At 34.9% G+C, this 16,003-nt stretch overlaps 1 protein-coding gene across 3 annotated transcripts in view; it reads right to left on the minus strand.

Moving 5' to 3' along the window:
- LOC111416560 (muscarinic Acetylcholine Receptor, A-type) overlaps window positions 1-16,003 on the minus strand; it is a 115,533-nt gene that overhangs the window by 57,732 nt on the left and 41,798 nt on the right. For 2 of the 3 annotated variants that reach the window (XM_023048617.2, XM_023048616.2), the window contains exons 2-4: window positions 5,510-5,992; window positions 5,167-5,445; window positions 4,863-4,937 (exon numbers count right to left, since the gene is read on the minus strand). In XM_023048617.2, the coding sequence (XP_022904385.2) occupies window positions 4,863-4,937; window positions 5,167-5,445; window positions 5,510-5,943 (788 nt within the window). In that variant the 5' untranslated portion in view covers window positions 5,944-5,992. The remainder of the gene's footprint in view (window positions 1-4,862; window positions 4,938-5,166; window positions 5,446-5,509; window positions 5,993-16,003) is intronic. The other variant, XM_023048619.2, reaches the window with a different exon arrangement.

Raw genomic sequence — 16,003 nt, forward strand, 5'->3', positions numbered from 1 at the left:
ATCACAGTATTTCGAGATTGTCGTAGATTTTTAACGGCTGCAATAATTTCATTTTTATTCTTAAAATCTTGTTAAGCATTGTTTGGTCTTCAATTACCAGTCTATTAAACTCCGTCTGCAGCATCGAAAGATGGATTGAGTAGTTTCACCATGCTGTTGCTGATATTTCTCACAGAACTCAGAAGAATGTAATACTTTGGAACAGAACTGATAATGACGTAAAAAAATATCATGCAAATGCAATAATACCACTAAACAGTAGCTATTAGGAAATCGAAAAAGAGTTGAAATATAAAACGATAGAAATACGTACAAAAAACGAAGAAGAAGTGGCTAGACGAATACTTTTTGATATATTGTGGAATGAATAGGAATATCAAAGGAAAAGAAGAAGAGGCACTAATGATTCTTAGAAGAACTACTAAAAAGATTGAGGAATGCAAGATTATTGCATCAGTTTAATGTAAGCGAGAAGAAATTTAATATGAAGATATCGGTTGAAAAAACCAAACCAGTAGTAATTGATATCGAACGAATTAGGTGCAAATTGGAAATCGACAATCAAATTATAGAACCAGTATATACAAGTGTAATCCGATCAGTTATGTTATGACTTATGACTAACGGCGCCACCACACAAAACTATAGCAGGAAGAACGTTTTGGGATTGAGGAACAAAAATATAAGACACATATCTGAGGTAGATTATATTAACGTGTGGATAAGAGATAGAAAACGGGAGCGATACGAGCATATAAATAGAATATCTGGACAACGAATACTAAAGATTGTCCGAGATAAATCACGGGTTTGAAGAAGAAGTATGTATTAGACGCCCAAAGAAAAGATAGAATGATGACTAGCAGAGGAATTATATTAAAGAAAACGAACAAAACTGCCTAATATATCAGGAGGAGGAGGAAGAAGTCTTCTATTACCAGTATCTAAGCTTGTATTTGCAGCACCTAATCTTCTGTAAGCAGTATGTAGTCTTCAATAAACAGTATCTCGTTTTCTATTACCGGAATGTAGTCCTCTATATATGCCTCCTCCGTATTTTTCCATGTTTTTCCACATTTTTCACTTTTCCGCTGCTGTCATCCATGTTTTTCCTAGGTATTTCGAAATATCATCGTGCGCAAAATTTTTAAACCCGCCTAACGCCATTTCACTTTCAATATTATATCAATTATGTCTTCCTTGTTGGTGCGTTGTTTTATCCATTCTATAGATATCTTATCACTTATTCGTATGTTTAATATATTTCGTTCCATATGGCGTTGGATAGCTTGTATCTCGCTCTTAGATTTCTTGATGAGTGTCCATGTTTCAGCACTATATATCGAGATCAGGATTACACACAGTTTTAGTACCTTAAATTTCTTGTTCTTGCTCTGTAATACGTATATGTCTTAGCCTACCGAACGCTGTTCATGCCAGTCTTATTTCCGGTTCAAATCCGCTGTTTGTAATTGCTTATCTACTGTTATTTTTTGTTCTAGATATATATAGTCTTCTACATCTTTTATAGCGGTTTCGTTTAAGCTGGCAGGTTGATTGTTAAGTTCTGTTATTCTTTTCATAATCAAAACTAAGATTATGAACTCACATTCATTGTTACCCCTATTTCTTCTGATCTTTTTGTAGTTCATTTCAGAGCTGGGACGGATACAGGAAAAAAATTCGAGTACCGGATACCGGATACTTACAATGTATCCGGATACTTTTTTAAAAAAGTACGAATACTTTCTCCACAAAAGTATCCGGATACAAGTATTCGGATACATGTATACTGCAGTTTTCGGATACATTCTCGGATACTTTTGAAATGACCTAAATTATTGTTAAACTAATATACTGTCATCCATATTTTATTTATAGTGACTCCTAATCTTTTCTCCTATATTTTTCCGAGTGGTCTCTCGGTGGGGAAATTTAGTGTACATTTGCTAGGGAATGAGTTCTTTGAATTTTTTCTAAATTTAGAAAATGAATTGACAATACTCAAAAAGTATGCGGATACTACCCAACTCTGGTTCATATATTATAATTTTCAGTTTTTTTGGATCATCTATCGATTTTTTGAATACGTCTTCTAGTAGTAAACAGAACTTAATCTTCTGTTCTAATGTTCCGCCAACAGTATAAGTATAGTTTTTTACCAGGAGTATCTAGTCTTCCAATAGTAGTATTTAGTCTTCTATTACCAGTATTTAATCGTGTATTTACTGCAAGTAACCTTCTGCGAGCAATATCTAGTATTCTACACACAGTATCTAGTATTTTGTTATCGGAATTCGTCGTCCATTAGCAGTACCTAGTGCTCTGCCAAGAGTATGTAATATTTGGTCGGCAGTATCTGGTCTACCAATATAGTTTTCTATTATAGTATCTTGGGAGTATTGGAGGCTCAAAGAAAATGATGAATAACGACTTGCATAACATTAAGGAAAACTTTCTAGTGTATGAGACGTCTTCTATTACAAGCATCTAATCTTGTATTTACAGCACCCGCCAGTAATATCTAGTCTTTTATTATCGGAATGTTGTTTTCCATTAGCAGTATCTAGTCCTCTTCTAACAGTTATATATGATCTTTTTCCGGCAGTATCTTTCTTGCTCTTCTTCTTAGTCTCGTAGCTCCTACAACGAGCAACAGGCGCTGATCAATGTTTCTTTGCTTGTTTTTTGGTGCAGCCAACTCTAAGTGTCTGTGTTTATGTTTATTAGTTTAATTTCCATCCAGTAAGCTCTATCCTTCTGTCATTTTTGCGACCACTCCTTTCCCTTTTCTTCTATTGCTTGGTTCCATATTATAGTGTATGCAATTACGTCTGTACTTGAGTTTTTTCTCCATGTATCCCTTGATTTTCCAGTCTTCCTCTTCCCTTTTATAGAATATTTAAGAGATTGCCTTATTATATTATTTTCTGCCTTTCATAGGATATGCCTGATCCATTGCCATTGTCGTTTTTTCATTCTTGTTCTCACCTTCTTTATTCCTGTTCTACGTAATAACTCTTCATTAGTTATTTGTGCCTATCTTCATGCCTTATAGTCCGGCAGTATCTAGTCATCTATTACTAGAATGTAGCAGTCCATTAGCTACTAGTATTTAGTGTATCTCTGCCAACATATATAGACTTCTGTCGGCAAAATCTAGCCATTAGTAATACAGGATGCCCGCCGGGAAGGTATACTACTTTGTTTGTTTATAATTTTTGATTAAATGAAAGAGAATGGATCTTATGTTGATAAATGTTTTATTTAATGTCGGCAATTATGTATGGAATACAATATCAGATAAATGTCCACCTCTGTTAGCCTCACAAATGCGAGGAGATTTGATGCAGTCAAATCAGGCGACCGTGGAGGCCAATCAACATCACCATTTCTTGAAATAACTTGTTGTGGAAAGAGGTCTCGCAGTAATTCCATTGTAATCCTGGCTGTATGCGATGTGGCACCGCCTTGTTGATACCACATGTTAATCAAGCCCAAAGCATGCAGTTGTGGCGTTAAAAAGTTTTCAATCATATCACAATATCGCTCCCTATTGACAGTTACCGTTACACCGTTTTCAGTTTCAAAGAAGTAAGGTCCAATGATTCCTCCTAACCAAATTGCACACTAGACTGTCACTTTTAATGGATGCAAAGGTGACTGATGAATAATTTGAGGGTTTTCCATTGCCCAGAACCGACTATTCTGTTTATTCACATATCCATTCAAATGAAAATGTGCCTCGTCACTCATTATGATTTTTTCATGAAAATCGGGGTTGTCATGGGCGAGTTGTAACATCCTATTGGCATATGTACGGCGGCGTAAATGGTCTTCTGGAAGAAGCTCTTGTGTCAACTGAATCTTAAATGGAAACAAATGCAAATCCTTGTGCAAAATTGTGGCCAAAGTTATTCTTTGAAGACCAAGCTCCTAAGCACGCCGTCGAATTGAGGTTGATGGATTGTTTTGAACACTTTCTTGAGCAGCAGCAATGTTTTCAGCCGATCTTGCAGTACGTTGTGGTCGTTTACCGAATATTTTCCATAATAAATTTGCCACGTCTCTACTTCACGCCAAATATGAACTGTCAAGACTAATGTTTGCCAAAATGGCGGCAAAACAAAATAGTATACCTTCCCGGCGGACACCCGGTATTTAGTCTTCTATTACTAATATTTAATTTTGCATTTCCTAAACACAGTCTTCTATTTCCAGAATGTAGTCTGATAGTAGCAGTATTTAGTTCTCTGCCAATACTGTATAGTCTTCTGCCGGGTATATTAATTCTGGGTGAATCAATAGACTTAGAAGTCAGCTATTAGGCCGATGACATGGTTTACAAATGCAAATTTTTGGATTTTGCCTTACTAATAATTTAAATTCAAGACTCGTGTTGTCTGATTATCTTTAGTATGCATATCGGAATAAATGTCCCTCAACTGTGTCAAATAGAAATAAAACCTGGGCTGACAGAAGGGAAAATAGAAACCTTTTAGTTTTTGGTGGAACAGAATGGAATGACAACTCCAGCTTTACACTTACTTTATTATTAGTTAGAAGTAGTTGGAATTCGCTCGAAATTCAATTTAATTTCCACTAATTTCGGGCTTTTCCACCCAATTTTAAAGCATAAAAGAAAACTTACAAAGCATAACTTTAAATCAATCCGTTATTAATAATTATTCAAGTTTTAATTGAAATTTTAATTGCACTTTTAATTTTAATTCGGGTCAAATTATACTCGTAGGACTTCTTACGAAATTAAATTATTTTTATTTAATCTTATGCGTATTTTTTTTAAACCTTTGTATTTATTCTTTAATTAAGGAATGAATTATAAAAAACGAGATACTTACATTGTATCGATTACTTCCATTTCTTTATGACTCCATCCGTTTCCCTCCCTCTTTTGCGGTGGAGTTTCTAATTGCCTGAAATTTATTTATATCGCACAAATGGAGCTTTTGAATACAATGAGTTAAGTCTATCCCTAAGCAAAAGCGAATTATTTTTGAAACAATTTCTTTATTAAGTTTCGTAAGAAATCCTATAAATCGAGTTTAATTTGGAAATGTGCAAAATAAAAGCAAATTTCATGCAATAAACTTAGTTGGGTTTCAAAATTAATTATTGATGTGTTAGAGTTAGATTTAATCTTACCTAGAATTACTTCTTTTGCTGCTATCTTTTTTGCCCGCTTGTAAATTGGGTAAGTCTTTTTGTCTTTTTTCAGTCTCTCTCCATATTCTCCAATATAGGATGCACATAACGGTAACGGGAACGTAAAATGCCGCAATCGCCGTCCCGAAAGTGATGTAATGATTGGTCTCTATAAACTGAATGTAACACAAATTTTCGGGAACCGTTCGATTTCCCTCGATGTACGGCCAACTGTAAATCCACGGCGGCCACAATAATAAACTTATACCCCAAGCACACCTAAAAGAAAGCAAAAAGAGCCCAACAATATTTAAAAAAATTTCTAAGTGTTAAAATTTATTACCCGATCATAATAGCAACGCGTTTCGTAGTTCTTTTCGCTCTGTAAGTTAACGGCCTGGTAACCGAAAAGTACCGATCAAAACTGATGATGAGCAAATTGAGTACGGACGCGTTGCTCGCGAGGTAGTCGAGTGCAAGCCACGTGTCGCAAATGAGCGGTCCCAACGGCCAGTATCCCAAGAGGGTGTAAACGGTGAAAAGCGGCATCGAGATCAAACCGATCGCAAAATCAGCGACCGCCAACGAGAACAGGAAGTAATTGCTGACCGTTTGAAGCTGTTTGTCGATCTTGAACGAGATCATCACCATGATGTTTCCGACAACGGTGAAGACCGATAAAACGAAGGCCAAAGTCCCTATGAACACGACCTCGGTGATCGAATAATAACTGGTTGCGTTCGCGGCGTTCAACGTCGGCGTCGACGAGTTCATCATGTCACGAGGACTTTGCGAACGTCTCTCGCCGCATGATGCCCTTTTTTATCTGAAACAAAAATTACAATTACATTTTTAATACGCCATCTATCAATCGATAGATTCGTTACGTTAAATCAAATAAAACGGTATTCAGAAAATCATATTACTTTAAAATACAAAGTTGTTCCATTTAATGCATCTGAGAGCAAAAGTATAACAGAATAATATTGTTAAGAATATAATTTGCTACAAATTTTGTATTAATACTTTTTTTCTAAAACGTTCTATGAAGGAGATGATGAGATTTCTGAGTTCTATGAGTTTCAAAGATCATGAAATTCTGCAAAGGGGGGAGAAGAAAGAAGGAAGAATGGATGGAGGTGGCAGGGAAGAGTGATAGAGGAAGTGAAAGAGTATACGTAATTAGGATATGGGTTCTCGGAAAGTAATAAGATCGGGTCGCACGTGAGGACGATGGCAAAAAAAGCGAACATAGTAATGGGATAGGTTTTCTTTGAGGGCTTGGTAAGAAGCACAATGATGTACGGCGCAGATGTATGGGGATAGAGAGAACAAGAACTGCTGCAGGATATACAAAGAAGGTATTGGACATGGATAGTAGGGTTGGCAAGGGAGACTCCAAGCTATGTAGTGAAGGAGGAGGTTAAGGTAGATGCAGTAAGAGTGGAGGCTGGGAGAAAAGCAGTAAAGTATGAAGAAATGATAAAAGGAAGACCGCATAGCAGGATCCTGGGAGAGTGCTGGAGGGAAATTAAGGAGAGGAGGCTGATATATGGGCAAAGAGATAGGAAAGGATATTATAGGAGAGTAGGATATTCATTAGCTGGGATCGAAAACAGAAGAGTGGAGAGAGGTAAAATGTGGAGAGAACTGAGAGATAGGGACAGGGACATACAGAGGCAAGAAAGAAGGTCACAGATACGAGAAGGGAGATATAATGAAAGGCATGGAGAGATAATGACAAAGGAACTGCCAAAGTATTTGTTGATGGAGGAGGATGATGAAGGGAAGAGATTGGTGGCCAGATTCCGCTGTGGCAATGAGGAGAGAGGGAATACGTACTAGGTGGACAATGTGGAGAGGTGGTGTAGGGTGTGTGGAGAGGATTGGGAGATTTTGAAAGAAAGGGCGAGGGCAAAAAATGGATAAGGGAGGTGATTTGGGCGAGGAGCCGAAGGTGCGAAGAGGGGGGAGGAGGTTAGAGGGTTTGGAGGTATATACAGGGTGTCTCACGTAACTGGTTCGTTAGAACTTTTTCAAGTTCCACTAATCAGAGAGATTTGAAATTTTGGTAGCATGGGTTGTTCATTCGGAACTTTCGATCTAAAATATTTTCAAGATGGCCGTGACTTCCGATCTACCCTTATAAAACACGATATCGTTAGTAAATAGAGAATATCTATCAGAGAAAAGCTCAGTTTCAAACCATCCGACAAAAATTTCGGCTATGATAAATGAGATGGGTGAGCCCATGGCAAAACCATCTCTCATCTTGTAAAATTTATTATCAAATATGAAGAAGTTTTGTTTACAAATAATTTCCAATATCCCTATGAAGGCTTCAATTTCTTCGGCACATAAAGATAAGTCATTGTGTTGGTCAGTTAAAGATGTTCTAATAATGTTGATAGCATCATGTATGGGAATATTAGTGTAGAGGTTGCAGATGTCGAATGAAATGAGCCTACATTCATTATCCAGTGACACATGTTTTAGTTGATCTAGAAGTTCTCTAGAATTCTTCACACTATGTTTGAATTTGTGTTTAAAAAAATTGAACAGAAATCTCTGGAGAAGTTTAGCGGCTTTACTAGAAGGCGTGTTAATATTTCCTATGATTGGTGTGATAGAACGGTCAGGTTTATGCAATTTAATAAGAGATTGAAGTTGGGGAATTAGCAGACTGAACTTTAAAATTGTGTATAATCTAACAGAACTGTCGCTGTTATCACTTTCGGTTATTAATTAAAGTATCCTCTTTTTAATGCAAAAAGCCGTTTTGAAAAATCACTTTCAGTCACTTTTCAGCACCCCCTTCGGACGGATATTTGGTTATCCGGCATATCTATCCGGCCATTGTGGTTATAGTTTCTGGTGCATTTCTGAAGTGATACCCTACATTGCCACATTATTGCGATATTTTAATAAAAATGAAATCAATAAGAAAGCTGATAAGATATGTCAACTTATTTGGATCCAAGATACAAAATGAACTTTTTTGATGCTGATTTAACTAACGAAGCAACTGTAAAAAGAGGATACTTTAATTAATAATTGGCGATAATTCCACAAGGATCCTTTAAGAAATGAATTATCGATGAAAATTGCAACATCGAAAATTTTATCAAAACTTCAAATATTGTTTTCTCAAAAACTAAAAGTTATTTTTCAAAACGAGTTGGTTCATTGAAAAGAGGACACACTTATTAACACTTTGGGAAATTTTCATACTCATATTCCAAGACGTGGATTTTATACAAATATTTAAAACTTAATCGGCGAAAATTGCAAAATTCGAAAAAATTGTCGATTATTTCAAAAATTTATTTCTCAAAAACTAAAACAGATTGTTCAAAACGGCTTGTTGCATTAAAAAGAGGATAGTTTGATTAATAATTAGTGATATTTCCACAAGGATCCTTCAAGAAATGAATTTTATAGCGAATTTTGAAAATTATCGATGAAAATTGCAACATCGAAAATTTTATCAAAACTTTAAATATTGTTTTCTTAAAAGTTATTTCTCAAAACGGGTTGGTTTATTGGAAAGAGGTCACTTTTATTAACACTTTAGGAAATTTTCATACTCATATACCTTGAAATGGATTTTATACGAATTTTTATAACTTAATCGGTGAAAATTGCAATATTCGAAAAAATTGTCGATTATTTCAAAAATTTATTTCTCAAGAACTGAAAGTGATTTTTCAAAACGGCTTCTTGCATTAAAATGAGGATACTTCAATTAATAATTGGCGATATTTCCACAAGGATCCTTCAAGAAATTAATTTTATAGCGAATTTTGAAAATTATCGATGAAAATTGTAACATCGATAATTTTATCAAAACTTCAAATATTCTTTTCTCAAAAACTAAAAGTTATTTTTCAAAACGGCTTTTTGTATTAAAATGAGGATACTTTAATTAATAACTGCTGATATTTCCACAAGGATCCTTCAAGAAATGAATTTTATAGCGAATTTTGAAAGTTATCGATGAAGATTGACAACATCGAAAATTTTATCAAAACTTCAAATATTGTTTTCTCAAAAATTAAAATTTTTTTTTCAAAACGGGTTGGTTCATTGGAAAGAGGGCACTTTTATTAATACTTCGAGAAATTTTCATACTCATATTCCAAGAAATCGATTTTATGCGAATTTTTAAAACTGAATCGGCGAAAATTGCAAAATTCGAACAAATTGTCAATCATTTCAAAAATTTATTTCTCAAAAACTAAAAGCGGTTATTCAAAACGGCTTATTGCATTAAAAAGAGAATACTTTAATTAATAATTGGTGATATTTCCACAAGGATCCTTCAAGAAATGAATTTTATAGCGAATTTTGAAAGTTATCGATGAAAATTGCAACATCGAAAATTTTATCAAAACTTCAAATATTGTTTTCTCAAGAACTAAAAGTGATTTTTCAAAACGGCTTGTTGCATTAAGAAGAGGATACTTTAATTAATAATCGAAAGTGATAACGGCAACAGTTCTGTTAGTAATGAATGTGATGATGGATTACAAGCGAAGAGAAGGAAACTAGATGTGAATCTGCAACAAGAGATTTTAAATATCGTATTGGGATTGTTACAATGAGGTTGCTAATGACAAACCTGATATAAAAATATAGAAGTATAAAGATATCGCTAATAGAGGCCCTACTGAAGTTGCTTCATTTTTATGGAACTATATTCAAAAAGAAATACCTGACAGTGGCAAAGAATTACGGCTGTATAGTGATAACAGCCCTGGGCAAAACAAGAACCACACACTGCTGCGTATGTGTATGGCTTTGATTGAGATCAACAGATTTCAGAAAAATAGAACAGTTTTTCCCCATAAGAAGCCACTCTTTTGTCCCGAACTATCGCGATTTTGGCATGGTCAAAAGATGTCTTAAGAAGAAATTATTGCTTCAAGAAACCAGAAATTTATATTTCTTCCAAAAAACTGCAAAAATCTCTTGAAAGCATGAAACCCGGAGTAGTTCTAGATAACAAAAAACCATTTACAATATCCCACTTTCATTATTTTCTTCATGAACATAAAACTCCGGGATATGTTGTTGCTTCAGATTGTATAAATGGGTTAACATGCCAAACATTTCATCTACACATGCTAAAAAGATCTAGAACTTTGATCAAAATGCCCACAACTAATCCTTATGCTGATAAAGTTCCAATTTTCATTTCCAAATTGGAACATCTTAGGAAAATGCTTCCTTATATTGAAGAACCATACTTGAATTCCGAATCTTCTGCTCTATAACAAGATGTAAAAACCACGATTTCATCCAATTTTCACCTCTTCGAATTTTTTTCGGTATTTATGTATTTGAGAACAAAAGTGGAAAAGAGCAATATTGTTAAGGATTTAGTTTCCTACAACTTTTCTTCTAAAACTTTTGTTCTCAAACGTTCCGAATCTCTTACTTTAGCGGAAACAAGTTGTAAAACCACGATTTCATCTAATTTTTACGCATCTGAGAGCAAACAAAGATTTAATTCTAAAATGCATAAGTATTGAGAAATATGTAACATTATTATTAAGTATAACATTTCCAAGAGGAAATTTGGCGAATAACTCTTCTGACCGATAAAATTCAACAAGTATGATGGAGCAAAATCCCACTATAGGTCAGAGGTATTTCCGATATGTCAAAGGTGAGTAAATCTAATATCAAAAAGTAATCGTTTAAAAAAATCCAATTTAAAATGTGTGTATTTTTCTTTTAACTGTGGTATTCAAAAAAATTATTCCAGTTTTAAGTATATTACACGGACTTCCGGGGAAAACTTCCCCGGAATCCCTTTATTCAGATTTTCATGTATAATTCCACAGTTACTCGGTTCACGAAAAATCCTCTTGTTTCCGTTATGTTTCCAGATTTAAACATCATCTCTCCGGTTTCGTACTACTCCCATTTTAATGTAATATTCACGTACAAGCCACAAAAACCCCAACAACCTCAACCCCATTTCTCCACTCCAACAATAGCGGATTAACCAAATTTCAAATTTTCTTTCATAAAAAGCTTAAACTATTTACGACTATCAAATTTAATTAGGGTTTAAACTGTTGGCCAATATTATTAGACATTAAAACAAGGTCGAACGGGTGATTGCCAACGATCAAATTGAATTTATTTAGGATGATAATGGACCGGACAATGGACTTTGTAAAAGCGGTGTTTAGTGACCCATCGGAAACTATATAACGATAATTACTGCTACAGGGGAACCCCAATGATATAATAACAGTTGCGGGTTTTGCACGATGCTGACAAAGCGGAAATTGTTAAGGGTGTCCAACCCTCTTGTATCAATTGTATCTCTCTTTTAACCCAATTAACACAATATTTACGACCTGCGTGGACACTGTGATGTTAAATTAACAAAATTTTCACTTCTTAGATTTTCACTTTAGACTTCTTAAAAATTATTTTTAGTATTTGAGATAAAAATTTTGGAAATAACTCGAGTTTTTTGAAAAAAAGAGTAAAATAACTCCTACGCCACTGACTAATATTATTTCTTATACATTTTTGAATTACTTGATGTTTATTACGCAAATTGTTAGTAAAAAGTGCTAATAATAACCGTACTCGAGATTCTGTACTAAAAAACACGATTCAGACACAGAATTGAGAACATCTGCATTCAACAGACTGTAACTTCTACAGCACATATTAAATGATAATTTTGAGAACATTTTTGAATTCCCTGATGAATTTTACAGATGAGGATTTTACATCTATGTCGCAGGCAAATGATTGTTTCGAGTAAATAGTTTCTTCCTACTAAGATCTGCCTAGGCAAATAGTCTTTTTGTATTTATTTCAGTCTAAATTCTACTTTCCTAGGCAAATAGCATATGGCTAAAATATTTTCAGGCAACTAGCTCTTTAAACCAACCCAACCCAACCCCAGAAATGCTTTATTTCTTTAAGAGAGGCCTGCACTTCACAGTCACTATTTTCTGAGCAAGGGATGTCAAAATGCCAGTGCCTTCGAAATTTCGGTGCAGTACAAAAAGGTGTACTTGCTTCAAAAATAAGATGATGTGCAATACTAGATGCCTAACTGTTATGCATTTTCTGAATATGATACGCAAATAATTTGACACTCATTAGTGACGTTAATTTAAGAAGTAGGTTGATAAGGGTAGGACCTACTTTATTTTATTGTGAACACGAACTCTATATTTCATTGTTGTATCGAAAAAATGGTATTTGCCTAAAACAAGCTTATACAGATACTATTTGTCTTGTCCAATATAGCTTTGGAAAAAGCTATCTACCTGAATTAACCATTTGCCTGCGACATCTATACCACTAATTCAAATGCAAGTTTGGGTACATTTTTGAATTTCCTGATTAATTTTACAGAGATAAGGTACTCTATCTTAAAAGTTGTAAATGTAACCGATCTCAAGATAAAAGAGGGAACATTTTTGAATTCATAAATGATTTTACAGAAAAAAGGTACTCTTTGTTAAAAGTTGTAAACGCAGCAGATTTTGAGATAGAAAAGGTTTCACATTTTAAAAATGTGGAAAATCATAAATATTGCTCCATCTTCCTGTAGCATCTAATCTACTAACTAAAATGCGATTTTGTGTACATTTTTGAATTCCTTGATGAATTTTACAGAAAAAAAGTAGTCTTTATTAAAAGTTGTAAATGCAACTTATCTTGAGATAAAGAAAGTTTTGATTAAGAAATGTTGAATATCACAAAAATTGCTTAAGTCTCCATTCTTTTTCTTGTGGCATCTACACCACTAACTCAAATGCGATTTTGGGTACATTTCTGAATTCCCTGATCAATTTTACAGAAAAAAGGTACTCTTTGTTAAAAGTTGTAAATACAACTGATCTCGAGATAAAAAAGGTTTTGTTATAGAATTGTCGAAAATCATAAAAATTGGTTAAATCTCCATTCTTTCTCTTATGGCATCTACACCATTAACTCAAATGCGATTTTGAGTACATTTCTGAATTCCCTGATGAATTTTACAGAGAAAAGATACTCTATGTTAAAAGTTGTAAATGCAACCGATTTCAAGATAAAAGAGGCTTTGTTGTAGAAATGTCGAAAATCATTAAATTTGAAGAATCTCCATTCTTTAGCTTGTGACATCTACACCACTAACTCAAATGCGATTTTGGGAACATTTTTGAATTCGTCAATAAATTTTACAGAAAAAAGATACTCTTTGTTAAAAGTTGTAAACGCAGCCGATTTTGAGATAGAAAAGGTTTCATTTTAAAAATGTGGAAAATCGCAAATATTTATTACATCTCCTTTTTCCTGTAGTATCTAAATTACTAACTAAAATGCGATTTTGTATACATTTTTGAATAACTTGATGAATTTTACAGAAAAAATGTACTCTTTGTTAAAAGTTATAAATGCAACTGATCTTAAGATAAAAAAGGTTTTGTTATAGAAAAGTTGATAATCATAAAAATTGCTTCAATCTCCATTCTTTCTCTTGTGGTGTCTATACCATTAGTTCAAATTCAATTTTGGGTACATTTTTGAATTCCCTGATTAATTTTACAGAGATAAGGTACTCTATCTTAAAAGTTGTAAATGTAACCGATCTCAAAATAGAGATTTTGTTGTAGAAATGTCGAAAATCACACGATTTGACAAACCTTCATTCTTCAGCTTGTGACATCTACGCTACTATCTCAAATGCGATTTTGGGAACATTTTTGAATTCATCAATGAATTTTACAGAAAAAAAGTAGCTATGAGTAGCTATGTCAACGCGGGATGCCGAGTTCCTACTTGTGGAGATAAAATGTGCAGGCAATGCGGTTTTATTTGGCGCCTTTTATTGTCCTCCTCTCGCCAATTACTTTGATCAGACGGAGATCCTTGAGAGACACTCTTCATTTTGATACAATCCTTTTAATGGGTGATTTCACGTTGTGAAAAACTATAATTTATAATTTCCTCACTAAATCTATTGATCTTACCCTCTCTGCTAACTCACCGCTCGTCATCCTCTCATACTCTCCTTGATCTTATTATCACGTCTCGTCTGGACAATATTTTTACGCTGGGTCAGTTGCCTGCACTTCAATTTTCGAACCATTTGTATTTACTGTGCGTTGCATTTACGACTTCAGGCTGTTTCCCGGCGCTTTGTGATCCACCATGTTCTGCAAAGTATAGATTGCAGGTTATTGATGTCTGATGCGAGCAAAATTGATTGGCAGCCACTTTACCGATTGCCTGACATAGATGCTAAGGTGGAGTACTTTAATTCCAAGGTTCTTGACCTCTATGACAGGTATGCTCCGGAGAGACGGCGGAGAGTTAGTCACATGCCGGCACCTTTTCTAAATGATGAGATTAGGTCTCTCATGCAGGAGGGTATCGTGCTAAGTTATTGTTCAAACGTAGCCCTTCTGCTGCCAATCGGGAACATAATCGTGTGCTGCGCAATCGTTGTAGTAATCTCTGCAAAAACGCTAAAAGATTGCACTACTGCCAGAGGTTTTCTGGAGCCTCTCATAAGACATTTTGGAAAACAATGCGATCACTTGGTGTTATAGAGTCTCCCACAGATCAACCCACCCTTGATGCTGCTGAACTGGCGGAGTATTTTGCGGATCCTCCTGTGGTGGTTGGTAACATAACTAGGCAGAATACTATTAATGAAATCCTTGCATCTACCAACGTGCTTTCCTTTTCATTCAGCTTGGTTACAGATGCTGAGGTCCGGGATTCTTTAACTTACTCCAAATCCACTAGTGATGGAGCAGATGGTATTGGTCTCAGATTCCTCTTACCCATTCTGGATATAATTATTACTCCCCTAAAACGGCCTACACACGTAACGATTTATCGTACGTCACGTCGAACTGCCGGTCGTAGAGAAAATCGTTTGGCTTGCAGTACAGCCATTTTCTCTACACACGTTCAAGCACATCGAACCACAGTAGTTAAGATTATTGCAGTAGGTATCGAAGTGCGTGAAGGTGTGTACACAATGTCGTCAAGAAAAGCTGCTGCGCTTGTAATTGCAATATTATCAATTGATGAAGATGATAAACAGAAACTAGTTAAAAAGAGAAAACGGTGTAAACAAGATACTGTTATGAGAAACGCAATATCCGCAGAAGAAAGATTGGTCGTTACATTAAGGTATTCGGCAACAGGATGTTCTTATGAAGATCTTAAGTTTACAACGGGAATTTCACCTCAAGCATTAAGTAAAATTATTCCCGAGACGTGTGAAGCTATATATGATGCACTGAAAAAGAATTATTTAAAGGTAAGTAAAAAGCAAAATATTGTAACTCGTAAATTTAGTAGTAAAGTTGTAGTTTCAGAAAGAGGGTATGTTATGTTTTGTGATAAATATCAAGCTGACTATCTGCGGATTCTTCAACACTAGCAGGTGTATAGGGTGAAAGTAAAGAGTCTTCAGTATCTTCATTACACAAGTTATTCACTTCCCAGAATGTTTTGTTTTTAATATCCATAATTTATATATTTCTAATGGCCAACCACCGCGGATACACGTTTGAACACGTTCTATACACGTTTGAACTTGCTTCCAACACGACTGTTGATACGATATTTTTAGGAAGCTCCGTACTGCGAACGATTCGACCACTGCGTACTGCAAAGCATACGATTTGCCTACACACGCTACGATTTATCGTTACTGCGGCAGTTTCGACTGATGTCGTACTGCGTGCAGTACAATAAATCGTTATGTGTGTAGGCCGTTTAACTCATATTTTCAACTGTTCATGTTATACCTATCCCAAAAATTAAATCTCCGCCTCATGTTGGTGACTTTCGA

The sequence above is a fragment of the Onthophagus taurus genome, chromosome 3, assembly GCF_036711975.1.
Source record: "Onthophagus taurus isolate NC chromosome 3, IU_Otau_3.0, whole genome shotgun sequence".
NCBI classification, from domain to species: domain Eukaryota; kingdom Metazoa; phylum Arthropoda; class Insecta; order Coleoptera; family Scarabaeidae; genus Onthophagus; species Onthophagus taurus.